Source organism: Haliaeetus albicilla, chromosome 10 (genome assembly GCF_947461875.1).
Source record: "Haliaeetus albicilla chromosome 10, bHalAlb1.1, whole genome shotgun sequence".
Taxonomy (NCBI): Eukaryota; Metazoa; Chordata; class Aves; order Accipitriformes; family Accipitridae; genus Haliaeetus; species Haliaeetus albicilla.
The window spans coordinates 26,745,679-26,762,040 of record NC_091492.1 but is presented as its reverse complement, the minus strand read 5'-3'; the positions used below and the strand labels follow the sequence as shown (position 1 = coordinate 26,762,040).

The 16,362-nt window shown below is 46.1% G+C and overlaps 1 protein-coding gene across 1 annotated transcript in view; it reads left to right on the top strand.

Moving 5' to 3' along the window:
- The window catches only part of SMG5 (SMG5 nonsense mediated mRNA decay factor), a 33,859-nt gene that overhangs the window by 10,634 nt on the left and 6,863 nt on the right, over positions 1–16,362 (top strand). The window contains exons 5-18 of the mRNA XM_069795559.1: positions 1,264–1,353; positions 2,702–2,791; positions 3,705–3,783; positions 4,351–4,476; positions 4,930–4,998; positions 6,876–7,084; positions 7,233–7,370; positions 8,462–9,163; positions 12,168–12,337; positions 12,612–12,687; positions 13,383–13,558; positions 14,688–14,846; positions 15,066–15,125; positions 16,055–16,214. Coding sequence (XP_069651660.1) covers positions 1,264–1,353; positions 2,702–2,791; positions 3,705–3,783; positions 4,351–4,476; positions 4,930–4,998; positions 6,876–7,084; positions 7,233–7,370; positions 8,462–9,163; positions 12,168–12,337; positions 12,612–12,687; positions 13,383–13,558; positions 14,688–14,846; positions 15,066–15,125; positions 16,055–16,214 — 2,304 coding nt within the window. The remainder of the gene's footprint in view (positions 1–1,263; positions 1,354–2,701; positions 2,792–3,704; positions 3,784–4,350; positions 4,477–4,929; positions 4,999–6,875; positions 7,085–7,232; positions 7,371–8,461; positions 9,164–12,167; positions 12,338–12,611; positions 12,688–13,382; positions 13,559–14,687; positions 14,847–15,065; positions 15,126–16,054; positions 16,215–16,362) is intronic.

Genomic DNA, 16,362 nt, shown 5'->3' with positions numbered 1-16,362 from the left:
TTGTTTGGTTGGGGTTTTTTTGTTTGTTTTTGTAAGTTCAAGTATAGAATAGACTAGACTAGACTTTTACTTGGAAGCGACCTAACAACAATCATCTAGTCCAACTGCCTGACCAATTCGGGGCTGACCAAAAGTTAAAGCATGTTATTAAGGGCATTGTCCAAATGCCTCTTAAATGCTGACAGGCTTGGGGCATCAACCACCTCTCTAGGAAGCCCATTTCAGTGTTTGACCACCCTCCCGGTAAACAAATGCTTCCTAATGTCCAGTCTAAACCTCCCTTGACACAGCTTTGAACCATTCTCACGTGTCCTATCACTGGATACCAGGGAGAAGAGGTCAGCACCTCCCTCTCCACTTTTCCTCCTCGCGAACCTGTAGAGAGCAATGAGGTCGCCCCTCAGCCTCCTTTTCTCCAAACTAGACAGGCCCAAAGGCCTCAGCTGCTCCTCATAGGACATTCCTTCCAGCCCTTTCACCAGCTTTGTTGCCCTCGTCTGGATGCAAAGGCAGTTTTGTCTGGAGGCAGTTCTTCCTAACTGACTGCAGCTGCTCTGTCTACAACACAGATTTGCTGTCCTGATTTTTCCTTGTTTTACTTATCTTCCTCCCTTTTTGGTTGGCCCGTCCTAAATCTAGATCTCAGTCTTGAGACAATGAGTTTATTTCCATCTTCAGCGTTGGGGAGGGTACATCCACGTTGTATGCTACTGCCAGGTGCAAGTGTGCTCAGACTTTGTTCTGGCTTCCAGGGATTTGTGCCGGCTCCTATCCAAAGGCCTCATTAGCCATGCTAACAAAATCAGCCTCTCGACAGGCCTTATTAGCTTGTACTCAATGCTGTGTTAACACGATCACATGGCTTGTAGACAGGAATTGGCCTTTGTCCTCTCATCTGAGTGCAAATGGAGCCAGCTCTCTGTGGCATACCTTGTAGACAAAGTCTGAGTGACAGTCATTTCAGTGACTGTTAGTGATACAGTGATATGCACTGCCCCTAATCAGCGGGGAACTTGAAGGGGGAGTGGGTGAGCATCAGCATCTACATGTATTTTCTACATTTATTTTCCACATTTTGACAAGAGTGATCCAGTGCTGGTCTATAACATGCTATAGATGGCAGCCAACAGTGTGGTCTGACCATGTGGTCTTTGTTTTCATTCCATGAAATGTTGGTTGTCTCAGGCAGAGGTGTAGGCTGCTCATGTGTCTTTCCAGCAGCCTCTACCCACTGGTGTATGTGATTTCATATTTCTCATGTAGGCTGCAAGAAACCTGTGTCTGCATCGGAGAAGGAGATGGAGTGGGCACAGATGGCATGTCACAGATGTCTGGTTTATCTGGGAGATCTAGGTAAGAACAGCATCGTCTTTCAGGGCAACCTTTAATACATTAAAAAGATGGTGCCTGTGCAGTGCTGAGTCCATCGTTGTTAGTCACCAGCCATAGTTACTTGCAGACACTGGTTTCCCTCTGACACATTTGTCAATGACTGGTATAAGCTGAAATCCTTGTGGGTAACTGAACTGCTACAACTTGCAGAAGCTTTGTTTTTGGGCAAGTAGAGGAGTTTGCTACTGATAAACAGCTGTATCTGTGGCTGTGTAAGAATGGAAGTCTTTGCTTTTATTTATGTTGTTTGGACAGTGTGAAGGAAACTCAAAGTGAGCTGACTTCTCAGTTCAGACTTGCTTTAAGGTTGCCTTACGGAGCCACTGTCATCAGCACAAGTGTGACTGAAAATCAGATTTGTTAAGCAATATTGTGAATCCATCCAGAGTGGTAGGCCACTGCAAAGCCCCAGATTCTTTGTCATTGTGTCTGGCTGCGTGTCATCCTTTTTATAGCAGACATGTCTATCCCACAGTCACGACCTCCTGAAGTGTGTGGTAAGTGTGTCAGCTTCTTGCCTGATTGTGAACATGTGGGAGTGAAGACAGTGAGAAAACATGTAACTGTGTGAAAAACAGCTATTTGAAGTGAGGCATGGGTAAATGTGCTTGACATGCAGCAGCCTTCAAGCTCTTGAAAGCTGTTTGGCATTATCGTTGCACAGGAATCAGCCTAAAAATGGCATTGCAGATAAATGCCTTATGTGGGTAGTAAGAATGACTTACCTGACTGGTGGGACAGAAACGTGTTCACCTCTTCACAATGCTTTCACCTAAGGTTTCCAAAATGCCTACTGTTGTCCACAAAAAAAAAAATAATAAAAAAAAAAAAAAAATTAATATAAGTCCAGTCTAGCCACAGCCAGGTATTTTATTAGGTCAACTGACTTGCTTTAGATTTCACACTCTGCAGTAGTAGTATATAGTCTGTTTGAGGTACTGGAAAATGGAGCACAATTCTGAGTTATTTCAAGGATAAATGAATCAGCACTTAACACATGGAGCAGAAGAATTTCTTACTTTTGCTTACAGGCTGCCACAAGTGTTGAGGGATATCCCCTTTGCTTGAAGTGGCAGGGGTTGTGATGTGTGGAATAGTGCAGTTAAAATAGAAGTGCTTCAGACAGGCCTGGCAAACTCTGTACATTTCTGTGTTTGCCAAGAGCGGTTCTTTGATGGATTTGTTGACTTAGCCAGTATTTCTAGTTTTGTGGTATTTTTAATCTGTAGGGAAACTGTGCTTCTCTGCAGAAGGGAAGACAAGACACTGCCTTCTGGTTTCTGATGTGCGGTGTGTGGTTTTCTTTCAGCTCGCTATCAGAATGAACTGGCAGGTGTGGACACAGAGTTGCTGGCTGAGCGGTTTTACTATCAAGCCCTTTCTGTTGCACCACAAATTGGTGAGTGAGTTACCATGAGTTTTTAGTTGTTGAAATCATGTTGCTGCAACCTAAAAACAATACTCTGTGATACTACGCTGGTCAGGTTTATGTCCTGCTGCTGAGAGAGGAGTGGTTTTATCCTCTGGTTAAAACTACTTCCTTCTTTGAGAATCTCTCTTGCTAGCAAGCCAAAGAGAGGAGTTAAAACAAAGGTGCTCTTTGCCAATGACTTCAGCTTACTCATATGATAACCTCTGAGAATCTCAGAATTCCATGAATGTGGTAAAGTTGTGCTTGTCTGGCTAAGGGAAGATCCAGCTGTCTGTTGCCAGAAGCAGAGCATTATTGGTCATCTCCCTCTTTTTACCCCTGCAAAAAAATCTCACATACTGCTTTCTCCTTCAGAAATGACTACCTTATGAGAATACATTGTGGCAAGAGGTGAGGGCCTGTCTTATCTTAAAAAGTATGCAATTCCAGAAAAACGTTTTCTCTGTGCTGTCTTTACAGAGTTGTCACTGAGTTGTTTGACAGGCTGATCCCAAATACCAATAAGTGATAAAAATTTATGTACCACACTGAGCTGGAACAGAACTCTTAAATGCTGATAAGGTGATGTCTATGTCAAGAGGAATACAGAGTCAAGGCCATGGCATTATCAATGCAGAGGAGGAGGCACTGTATGCTCTGCTTTCTTATGTAGCTAACTAGCAGGAAAGTGGGGAGGATCTAAAAGCACTATAAGACAGAAGAAGAACCTGGGTGGCAAAAGGATCGAGTAGTCCAGACCTATGTACTGCAGCTTTACTGCTGTTTGTGTCTCCTGGCTTCCCTTCTGTGTGGAAATGTAGTGAGAGAGAAAGGATCTGCTTTCTAGTAGGGCCATTGGAGAATTGTAAGTTAATTCTATTGCCCCTCTCTTTCATGACAGGCATGCCCTTTAACCAGCTGGGGACATTGGCAGGGAGCAAATACTACAATGTGGAAGCTACCTATTGCTACTTACGCTGGTGAGTGTCTGTGAACATCTTGGCTTCCTGGACAAAGAATCAGTGCACTGTGATTGCTGGTGCCAGATTCTTTTCTCCTTTACTTTGGACTTCTGACTGTTTTCAGCAGATGAGTTTCAGGGGAGGGGGAAGAGAGATGGGTTTATTTCACCCTTGAGCAGGACTGCTAATAAGAGCGAGCCTTGGTCAAACCAAACCATCATGCTGGTCACTAAAATACATGTGCAGGGCTGCACTGAGACCCTCTGCCTGTGCTTGAGAGCCAAGTTTGATGGGGAGTAGAGGTGCTGAGTGAGGCACCTCGATTAGTGAGGTAGGTGGACTTCAGTTATCTGAACATGGCCTTAAGGCACAAATTTGAAAAGGTATGTAAACATTGCAGATGGAGCTGTGGTGCAGCTTGAAGTGGGGTTTGAAGACATCAGTGGGAGTTAAGTATCCCAGCATGTTCAAACAAAAGCACTAGGTACCTGTCTTCATGCTTAGATGCCTGAATAACTTTCTAGTGAATTAAAGCCATAAAATGTGGCAAAGTAACTTTTGATGTGTTCTATTTTGGTATCTCAGTATCCAGTCTGAAGTGTCCTTTGAAGGTGCCTATGGGAACCTGAAGCGACTGTATGACAAAGCAGCCAAAATGTATCATCAGTTGAAGAAATGTGAAACCAGGAAGTTGTCTCCAAGCAAGAAGCGGTAATAGGGAAAAGAAAAGGAGAGGGGTGCAGGCTGAGGGTTTGCAATGCCACCAGTGTCATCCTCTGGGTTGAGAGTAGTGTCTTTCTGGGAAGTGGGAACTGGTACATGGCCCATTTGAGGCAGTGACTGTTCCCAGAATTTTGAGAGCCCCAGTCTAGATCCCATTCTTGATCTCTCAGGTCATAATTTCAGGAGAAAAGCTAAATGTTGGCTAGGTGTAGAGTTTGAGGTGAGAGATTTTCTTACTCTCCCCTGGAGCTGGTGACTGTTCATGACGGTTAGGTATATTGGTGAAAGTTAGAAGTGTATAAGCTGTCTTTTTTTCTCCAGTTTCATCAGAATGTAGTTTTCAATTGAGACCTGATTTACCTATTAAGAGAGGTTTGTTAGTCTAGTCCATCTCTGTGACGGGGTACCTGCTTTACAGTGTTTTCTTCTCAATCTTTTTAGAGGCAAAGACATTAAGAGGTTGCTGGTGAGCTTTATGTACCTGCAGAGTCTTTTGCAGCCAAAGAGCAGGTAAGGTTACGGCAGATAATATCTTCTATTGATAACTCACAGTAGCAGGCATTCTGAATTGGAAGAGACTGTTCCATGTAGGACAACAGTGCCTGTGCTGAGGCTTTCTGCCAAAAGGTCCAAGACTTTAGTCTTCTAACCTTGCAGGGAGAGTGAAGAAGATTGTCATCCAAGGGAGGCTGAAATACCAAAAGGTTAAATACTTTGCGACTCTGGCTAAATCAAGCCAGTAGCTGAGTGAATGCTGAACTCTGGAGCCTTGCAGCCTTGCCCTGTTCAGTCATCAAATGCTTTTTCCTGGCAAGGACTGGATTTAGGCTGACAGGACAGCAAAGAGTCACTGTCTGTATGTGTGCAGGGCTGTTCATTGCATTTGGAAATCTGTAACCAAATACCTTGTTTGGAGAAACAAATAGCATAACCTGTTCATGTTAGAATAGGAAAGCTTTGTACAGCTGTGTGATTTTTTTTTTTTTTTTTCTTGGATTTTCTTTGTCTCTGCTAGGAGCCTTTCAGGTGATTGTAAATAAAACTCTTACTGCTTGAAATAGAGCAGGTGTTTTAAAGGGCTTATACACAGGCTACAGTTAAACTCATCGTGGAATAGTTTATGTTGGAAGGGACCTTCTAGGGGTCCAGTCCTCCCCCAAAGTGGGGTCCACTGTGAAGATAGATTAAAATGTGAAGTCAGATGAGGTTGCTCAGAGCTTCAACCAGCTAAGTTTTGAATGGATCTAAGGACAGAGATTTGACATTTCTGTGGTCCCCTTTCCAGTGTTTGACCGCTTTCACTGTGGAAATTTTTTTTTCCTTGCATCTAGTCTCATTTTCCTTTTCTGCAGCTTGTACCCATCACCTCCCTTCCTTTTGCTATGCACCACTGAGAAGAGTCTTTCTTAGTCCTCTGTAACCACCTATTTGGCACCTGAAAACAGAAGGTTATACCCCCCGAGCCTTCTTTCTTTCAGGCTGAACAAATTCTGTTCTCTTTGTCTCTTCTCATACGTCACGTTCTCTATTCCCCCGAAGTCCAGTTTGTCGGTGTCTTTTTGTTTGGTTGGGTTTTTTTGTACTGGGGACCCCAAGACCGGATGCTGTACTCCACATGTCATCTTGTGAATGCCAAATAGAGAGGGATAATAATTTTCCTCAACCTGCTGGCTGTGCGCTTGCTAATGCAGCCCAGTATGGGATTAGCTTTCAGATACTGACTTATACCAGAGTGGAACTTCCAGGCTGATTTGATATCCGCTTAACACATATTTAGCGCATAACAAAATTGGAAATTACTTCCATTTCCCAAGCACATTGCCCCCTGAAAAGGATTTGCTAGATGTTTTGCAGACAGGTTTATTCTGTAACTAGGAGACTCCCATCACCGATTATACTGAATACTGTGAGTGCTTCCTTTGAAGTAGCTAAGAGCTACAGAGGATTTTGGAATATTCTTACAGGGCTGCAAGTTAGAGACATGGGAGGAGGAAAACTTGAGTCCCCAGTTTGTGCGCTGCATTGTCATCCTTTAACTGAGCAGTGGATCTGAAACTTTTGCTACCTTTAGCTTTGAAGTGCTGTGTGTCTTGATGGCTACTGCCTGAGCTCCCAGGGAAGAAGTCATATATTTTTTGGTGACCCATTTCTTCGAAGGGAGATGCTGTGGTTACTATTTGTCTTTAATTTAGCAGCTTTGGAGAGGAAAACATAATCTGATTAATTTCACTTGCTTCCCATAGCTGTCGTTGCCTGCAGTATATTCCCTGGTGCTTCATCCTGTCTAGTGCTAAAGGATAGCCTAACTGCCAGTTTTGCTTCCGTTTCCATTGCCAGGAGCTTGAGTCTCGAATAATAATTATTGTTTATTTCTTCCTTTTGTTAAGCTCTCTGGATTCTGAGCTGACATCTCTCTGCCAGTCTGTGCTGGAGGATTTCAACCTGTGCTTGTTCTACCTGCCCTCTCCTCCTAATCTGAGCTCAACTAGTGAAGATGAAGAAGAGTATGAGAGTGGCTACTCCTTCCTTCCTGATCTCCTGATCTTTCGCATGGTGATCATCTGCCTTATGAGTGTTCACAGCCTCAAGAGGGCAGGTAACCAGTGCTTTATTCAGCCATTCAGAAATTTAGTGATTAACATTCAGCAGTCCAGTTAGGCTGAAGATGTTGTCTTAATTGGCGTTCATGTTCTGAACTAGTGGTCAGTCTCCTCCACCTCATTACACTGTCTTATTGCGTGCAGGTTCAAAGCAGTACAGTGCAGCCATCGCTTTCACGCTGGCCCTCTTCTCTCACCTGATAAATCACGTCAATATTCGCCTGCAGGCAGAGCTAGAAGAAGGGGAAAATCCAGTCCCAGCCTTTCAGAGTGATGGCACAGGTAAGAGAACAGAGACAGTATAAGCTGGGTCTTCCCAGCTGCCTGCCTATAGGGCTGGCTTTTACTTTTCTTCCCGAAATCTCCTGGGCATGGGTTTTGTAGTATAGTGCCTGAGTGGTGTTAGAGTCATCTTGATGTTTGACTGGCTGAAATCCCCAAAGATGCGTAATCTGCAGAGAGTGTCCACTTAGATGCTCTCTGTGAGTATCAGAATTATCACAGGATGAAAATTTTGCTTTCCTTGCTGTAAGGAGTTATCTTTCTCTATCTCTTGGCAGCTCATTCATCATCTGTTTACCCCAATGCGTGCTCCTTATTTTCTGTCTCTCTATTCGCTGTTATTTACTGGACTCTCTTCTCCACTGAGGAGATGATCTCAGGTGAAACACCTGGGCAGAGCTGTGTCTAAGGGAGGGAGGCCCGGCTCAGCATACCTCATCTCTGCTCAAACAAAAATAGATTGTTAGCTTCTGGGAGATCGTGTTGAGCAGAGAGTAAAACTTCTGAATCTTTCCCCTGCAAACAGTCGATTTGTAATATTTCACAGAGTGCAAGCCTAGAGTTTTCCTGGTCAAAAGCAACAATGAATGACTCCTCCCCTGTACAGGTTTTGAAGCTGTCAGGGTGACATAGGGCTGCTGGAAAGGCTGTGAGCATGTTGGTCAAGGAAGGGATTAGGTCAGCTCAGTCTAGTTACAGGGTGGAGTGGCTGGTTTAATCAAGCTGACTGGCATGTGCCCTTGCCCTGCTTGGGGGGTCACTTGGCTCTCAGACTATAGGAAGCTGGGGAAAAGATTTAAGATTCAACTGTGTATTTTGTGCTGGTCTAGCAGCATTCAGCATTGAGGCTGCCTGATAATGGAGCAGCACAGCTTGGGCAGTAGGAATCCAGGCTTCCCAAGTCTTTCTGGTTGCCTTTTAGAAAATGGGTCATTCTTCTAGGGTTGCCATTACTTGTTCTCTGGTTAAAGACACTAATAGAAGTGATGGCTGAAATTGCACTACTGTTTCCCCAGGCTCAGGGCTGGCAAGCAGCTTGTGTGACACATTGGGACTTTCTTAACTTGTGGTCTCATTTCAAATGCCTGCAGATGACCAGGAGCTGCGGGAGCCATTGAACTCAATTGAGAAGGAAACTGAAGCTGATTTGGCCAATCATCAGCCCAGTGAGGAACAACGGAAGAATGACTGCAAGAAAAGCAAGAAATACTCCCGCCTTTCCTGTTTGCGCCGCCGTCGCCACCCCCAGAAGGTGGATGAGAGTGACCTGAGTGAGGGCTTTGACTCTGACTCCAGCCAGGGCTCCATAAAGGGCAGTGATGGCTCAGAAAGTGGCTCAGAGAAGAGTGATGAGGAAGCAGAAGCTGCTTTTGATGTGGAGACGGACTCTGACATGAACAGCCAAGAATCTCGGTCCGACTTGGAGGACATGGAGGATGAGCCAGGTGAGGAGGGAAGCGGCCAAGGCAAAAGCGGGCCCAAAGAAGCCTTAAAAAACTGTGTGGATGGCAGTGGGCTGGGGGACTCCAAGGGCCCAAGCATCTCTAAAATTGAGGCTCCAGATCCAGCAGTCAATGGGCCAGCTTCCCTGAGCACTAATGATGCAAGCATAGCCAGTAATCTCCAGGCCATGTCCACCCAGCTGTTTCAGACCAAACGCTGCTTTCGCTTGGCTCCCACTTTCAGCAACATCCTTCTGAAACCGAACAGTGAACCACGCGTCTTGAAGGATGGAATAGAAAGTAAGCCATGTGTCAATGGAGATCTGGAGAAGCCCAGCTTGGTGGAGCAAGGTAAGGATCAGTGACCTCGTTCAAAATATTTGTTGTTGCGGTTCTGTGTAGAAAACTGCAAGCTGTGGGAGTCTGTTTGCTAAAACCCCTCCCCATCTTATGGTGCAAGTTCTCCTTTGGCCAGGTTTGGAAGAGCAGGTTGCCCAAGTCCTGGGCAGGTCTTGGGTTGGGTGTTTCCTGAAGGAGCTTTACTCTTACTGCCTGACATCCAGGAATATGTGTGCTGAGCAAAGGAAACACCTGCAACTGGTCAGGGTTATCTGTTGTTCTGCTCAACCAGCTAAATGCTGAGCAGCTCTGATAATACAGAAGATAATTCCAGCAGGTATTAAAAATTTGGATTATATTCCTTTTTCCCATGTGAAATCTCTGTAATCAGACACTTACTAGTGCTTCTGGTGACGGACAGTGCAGATGCAGTCCAGGAAGTTCTCCATGAGATGGCAGATTGTCAACTCTGCAAAGCTCTCATAGGAGCTTGTCTGTAAGATGTGACCTAGGTGCATGCGAGAGGAGTTGAGGGCCTATTTCTGTGACCCTCTGAACACTGGCTTGCTGAGTGCTCAGGGTTGAACCAAACTGCAGATGCACAGCAGGTGGAGCTGCAATGTCTCTATTACCATGCAACTTACACAACTCAGTAATGTTCTGGGAAAAAACAGCTTGAAAGGGAGATGTGATGCACTACAGGGAGTTGTTTGTATTTCAGATAAAACCACATGGGCCTGTTCGGTCTTGTTTGTCATTCCTCCCAGCTTCCCTGGAGCAAGGAAACATTTTTGCATCATGCTGCCAAATTCAATGGGCCTGCAGACTGGCAAGGTTCAGGCTTTGCCTGGGCCAGGATTTGAAGTGGGAGTATTAGATCATGTTAATGTTTACTGGCTCCCGGCATTGCTTCATAGCCACTTGAAAGAGATGAGGGTTAAGGAAGAAACAAATGTTTTTTGGTCTGTTTAACATTTTCTTTCAATGGGTTACCCAGATGTTGCAGCTCCAGGAATGTATTTGAAAAATGTGGCCATGATACCTTTATAGATGTAGAAAATGAGAGATTGATTGAGCCAGGTTGAATGAATTAACCCATGTGATTTTTAGGTTTGAGCTCTCCTTGCCTCAGCTGTGCTGTTTCAAAACTTGAGCTATTTAATGGTCTTAACACTCTGTCAGGGGTGGTTTCTGAATAAGTTACTTCCTCCCTTTTGATTCTGAGGGTTTATTGAATGATAATTGCTGTGCTAATAGGCAGAAATGACTGTGCAATTCAAATCATAGAATCATAGAATGGTTTGGGTTGGAAGGGAACTTAAAGATCATCTAGTTCCAACCCCCCTGCCATGGGCAGGGACACCTTCCACTAGACCAGGCTGCTCAAAGCCCCATCCAACCTAGCCTTGAACACTTCGAGAGAGGGGGCATCCACAGCCTCTCTGGGCAACCTGTTCCAGTGCCTCACCACCCTCGTTGTGAAGAACTTCTTCCTCATCTCTAATCTAAATCTACCCTCTTTCAGTTTAAAGCCATTACTCCTTGTCCTATCATTACATGCTCTTGTAAAAAGTCCCTCTCCAGCTTTCTTGTAGGCCACCTTTAGGTAGTGGAAGGCTGCTATAAGCTCTTCCTGGAGCCTTCTCTTCTCCAGGCTGAATAACCCCAGCTCTCTCAGCCTGTCTTCATAGGAGAGGTGCTCCAGCTCTCTGATCATCTTCATGGCCCTCCTCTGGACTCATTCCAACAGGTCCATGTCCTTCTTATGTTGGGGGGGCCCAGAGCTGAACACAGTACTCCAAGTGGGGTCTCACGAGAGGAGTAGATGGGGAGAATTGCATGCCTCAACCTGCTGGTCACGCTTCTTTTGATGCAGCCCATGATATGGTTGGCTTTCTGGGCTGCAAACACACATCACCGAGTCATGTTGAGCTTCTCATCAACCAACACCCCCAAGTCCTTCTGCTCCAGGCTGTTCTCAATCCACTCATCGCCCAGCCTGTATTTGTGCTTGGATTGCCTGACCCATGTGCAGGACCTTGCACTTGGCCTTGTTGAACTTCATGAGGTTCGCACAGGCCCACCTCTCAAGCCTGTCAGGGTCCCTCTGGATGGCGTCCCTTCCCTCAGTGTGTCTACCACACCACAGAGCTTGGTGTTGTCGGCAAACTTTGTGAGGGTGTGCTCAATCCCGCTGTCCATGTCGCCAACAAAGTTGTTAAACAGTGCCAGTCCTAATACCAGCCCCTGAGGAACAGCACTCATCACAGGTCTCCACTTGGACATCGAGCCATTGACCACAAGTCTTTGAGTGCAACCATCCAGCCAATTCCTCATCCACCGAGTGGTCCATCTGTCAAATCCATGTCTCTAATTCAGAGACAAGGATGTTGTGTGGGACAATGTCAAATGGTTTGCACAAGTCCAGATAGATAAGGGACTGTAGCAAAATGCATCGTTCATTCCTGGCTTGCTGCTATCTTGACCTCAGGTCACTCGTGTAGCTAGTGTGCAATTCCATTGGCAGTGGCTTTGAGATCCTCAGGTCTGTAGAATTACTGCAAAGCATATTCAGTATTTAAAATCACTTGGGCCCTGGGTCATAAAATAGCCCTACCATTTTCTTCTCTTGCATAGCCTGAAGACTGGTGCACGTTGACCTAAACAGTGATTGCTGGCCCTGTTCTCTGCAGTAAATTATATGGTCCTTGTGCCAGCACATGCTGCTTCCCCCTGCTCTGTTAGTGAGCATCTCAGAGGCTGCTGCAGGGCTTAAGGCATTGTAAAACCTTCACAGGGAGATTTTAGCTATCTTCTCCCAACAAAGAAGAAAATGCAACAGTGATACACTCTTATCAGCAGCATAGGGGACAGGGAACTGGTTTTGTGAGGATGTGTGGAGGCACCGATAAGTTCAATTCAACTCTTACTAAGCCAGTGCTGTTCTCATACCAGTAGGGCTTGACTTCTCAAGGGGTTTAATGCCTGCCATCCTGCTTTTGCCTTCCTTTTCCAGATGATGTATCTGACTCTGAGGAAAGCATTTCAAGTAACAAATCCTGCAGGAATGAGCGGTCCCTTCAGGAGAAGCTAGAGATCGTGACCAACGAAGGGCTGCTTCTCACTGTCAAGGTGTTTCTGGACTGGCTGAGGACAAACACAGACCTCATCATCATGTGTGCTCAGGTGGGAACTGTGCTTGGTGTTTGGTGCAAGGCTGCGTCTGTTCCGTTCCCCTGGGATGGGATGTTAAGGGGATATTGAAGCTACTGTCCCCAGTCCTAGACAGAAGATGATGTTAAATACCCAGCCAGCTGAATTAAGATAATCTTGACCTAAGAAGTGTTTTGAAGTTTACTCTTCTGAGGTCTGTGAAAGATGCTGGAAAACCCAAGCGGCCTGCTTATTGCGTACACGTGACTTGACATTATCTGTGGCCTTTTGTGTTTTGTTCCTGCAGAGCTCTCAGAGCCTGTGGAACAGGCTGTCTGTGCTCCTGAACCTTCTGCCTTCTGCTGCAGACCTGCAGGAATCAGGTACTGGAGGACAAAGTGGCAATGTAATGTTTCAGCAAGCCTAGTCATCAGTGATTTCCATGGTGTATGATAGATCCCGGGCTGAGACATTTGCCAGTAGCAGTTTGTGTATGAGCACAATGGGAAGCAATATAGTGCATGTGTTGGTTTTGTGTTTAAACAGCATTCCAGCTGAATACTGTCCTGTAGACTTTAGTTCTACTAATACATTATATATGGCTGACAGCATACTGCAACACTCACACCTGTGTATGTGAAGTCTGTGTGTGGCCAACCTGATTGGAATTAACTGTCAAGACCGTAAGTAAGGGTATGGTTTTGTCACGGCAGTCGTGGAAACTAGTTTTGAAGCTCCAAATGCTTGTGGTGTGCCCTGTACCTCAGCCTAAAGATCCCCATGGTTCATGAGAAGCACAGTTCAAACAGGGATGCTTGTCTGTTGGAACAAATGGGAAAGCTAACCTTTAGCTAACTACAGTTTTTCTGAAATGGTGCACCGAGCAGGTTGTTTGGGACAGTTACTCTCTATATTGTGGGTGGCCTTTTTGTTCCTCCTTCAACACACGCTCACAGTACATGTGTAATGTAGAACCTCTGCCCTTGATCATTACAGATTGTGTGCCTTAAAGCAGCTTTCTTCTTTGTCCCCACATAAGTCACCATATATTGCTGTGCTTCCCATCCATCCTCTCCAGGGCTGGCCCTATGTAATGAAGTCAAGGACATTCTGAGTGGTGCTGAGCTCCCAGACCTGAAAGCCAACTTGCTGCTACCAGAAGATGTGGCCTTGCGAAATCTTCCCCCTCTGAAAAATGCACACAAGAGGTTTAACTTTGAGCAGGACCGGCCCATTTTCTCAGCAGTTGAGGAGGTGAGTGAGGGTATATCCTGAATCTTGGCACAAGCTGCATTTCCCTTTCTGGAGATGCAGCCTGTCTTAGCTGTGCAGATGATGATCTAGTTCTTTCTTGCCAAAAAAAACCCCAAACTTTTGAGTCTGAGGTGGGTTCATGTTCTTGGTGGTTGCTGCAGTCATCTGTCTTATCCAAAAATCAGTGTTCAAAAAATTGCCTTGCCTTCCCTTCCCTGTCAGAGTCATCGTGAAAGGAAGCAGTGTCACATGTTGACAGCTTTGCTGCATGAAGTCTCCTAACCTCCCTGGCTGGGCAGAAGAATTGTTATCTTTGGCCTACCTTGAATGAAGGGAATTTGGTTGGAGCTGCAGGATACTTCTGTGATGCTTCTCTAGTAAATGCAAAAGTCTCTGGAATCTCACTTCATGTGGCACTCTCTGCCCTTGTAGAGCACTTATGTCTGTTTTCGAAGCAGAGAGGGCCAAGGTGATCATTTCTGGGTGGTGGAGGTGTGCAGAAAAAGGCAATTGTTCTCCTGTCTTGCCTTGCTAGGCCAACCCACTTCATTTGGAGTGGGGAATACATAAACATCTTCTGCCTCAATTTGAGGGCACTGCTCTGATGTGTGACGTGGGACCCATGTTTGTTAAATCACAGTCCAGCTGGCTGAGGTCTTGAATGTCATCTCAAGTTGCTGGGACAGCTGGAGCAAAGTGCAGCAATCTCACATCCCATGTGAGCTCACCTTTTGCTGCCTTTGCTCAGCAGCCCAGCCAAGAGTAGTGCCTGCCCCAAAATCAGATATAGATTGTTGTTTTATTTAATTCCTTTTCCCAGCACTGAGGGCTTGAGCAGAGATTTATGGGGGAGAGCCTGTTGATGTTTTCTGAGGTTTTCTGGAGTTGGGGAAGCCCAGACTGCAAGCACTTCAAAGCCTTCTGGCCAACTGTAGGCTTTCCTGCAGCTGTCTCCTGCAGTTTCTGTCTTCAGAAGCACTTTTCCATCAGAAATGTTTCCTTTGGATCTTTTTTAATAGCAGTTTCTGCCTTTTCCAAAAGCATGAGCTAGCTGCAGGGTCAGAACTGACTCAGGCTATGACTCCCATGGGGAGACATGGCTGGTGATTGTCTGTCTGCTTCTTTGCAGTCTGTTGTTCGGATTTGCTGCATTCGGAGCTTTGGCCACTTCATTACCCACTTGCAAGGCAGCATCCTGCAGTTCAACTCAGAGCTTGGGATCTTCATCAGCATAGCACAGTCAGAGCAAGACAACTTGCTGCACCAGGCCCAAGCCCAGTTTCACATGGTGAGTTGGCAGAGGTGGACTAATTCTCTGTACTTGGCACAATTTCCTGTAGGTTACTATTAGATTGTAACTATAATCACAGATCTTTGGTGGGAGGTGAAAGTTTTGATCCTTAAAGCTACTCAGGTATCCCCTTTTCACCCTGTTTCTGGAAGCATGTGCTAGTGTCAGCTTGTGTCTTTCCTGCTAACTGATATGGAAGTTTGTTTTTGTAACTAGGCTGCAGAGGAAGCTCGTCGGAACAGGCTAATGAGAGATATGGCTCAGCTTCGACTGCAGGTAGGAGATGCTGGTTCCAGCCTGACAACTGGCAGGGTAGTGGCTGAAATGTCTGAAACTAGGAAGGGAAGGGGGAGCTCTCTGCTCCCATCCCACACAGAGGCAGTAAGTCCATTCTGCAAAGACAGAATCATAGAATATCTCGAGTTGGAAAGGACCCATAGGGATATCAAGTCCAACTCCCTGCTCCTCGCAAGGCTATCTAAAACTAAACTGTATGCCTAAGAGCATTGTCCAGACACTCCTTGACAGGCTTGGTGCCGTGACCACTTCCCTGGGGAGCCTGTTCCAGTGACTGACCAACTTCTCAGTGAAGAACCATTTCCTAATGTCCAGTCTGCACTTCCCCTGATGTGGCTTCATTCTGTTTCCTTGTGTCCTATCTCTGGTCACCAGAGAGAAGAGATCAGCACTTCTCCCTCTGCTGCCCCCCTTGAGGCACTTGTAGACTGTGATGAAGTCAGCCCTCAGCAATTAGGTCACCCCTCAGGCTTCTCTTCTCCAAGTTGAACAAGCCAGGTGACCTCAGCCACTCCTCATAAGTCTTGCCCTCTAGCCCTTTCACCATCTTGGTCGCCCTCCTCTGGACACACACTAATGGTTTGATGTCCTTCTTGTATTGAGGTGCCCAAAACTGCACACAGTACTCGAGGTGGGGCTGCACCAGTGCAGCACGGAGTGGGACAATCACCTCCCTCTGACCTACCGGCTGCATCCATAGAATCATTTAGGTTGGAAGAGACCTTTAAGATCGAGTCCAACCGTCAACTTAACACCACCATGCCCACTAAACTAAACCATGTCCTCTCCTCCATGTGGTGGGAGGTTAGAATGGCTTGATGGAGCTTTGCAGGGTGAGTCTTGCCCTGTTTGATTGTTTGTTTCAGCATAAATGTGAAGCAAGTGTCTCTGCATGTGTGTGTTTTCAGCTGGAGGTTTCTCAGCTGGAGGGCAGTCTCCAGCAGCCCAAAGCACAGTCAGCCATGTCTCCTTATCTTGTCCCGGACACCCAGGCTCTCTGCCAGCACCTGGCTGTTGTCAAGCAGCTGGCCACCAGCGGGAGGTTCATAATCATCATCCCTCGAACAGGTATGGGGACTCCATGTCAAATAACTGAGCCTGCCTTCCGTCCTTGCTAGGAGGCCCTGCGGGCCAAGGTGGTGGCTTTCTCTCCTGCTGCTGTTGTCCTTTACTTCAGCTGGAGCAGCTGAAACACCATTTCCACATGTCACTTTTG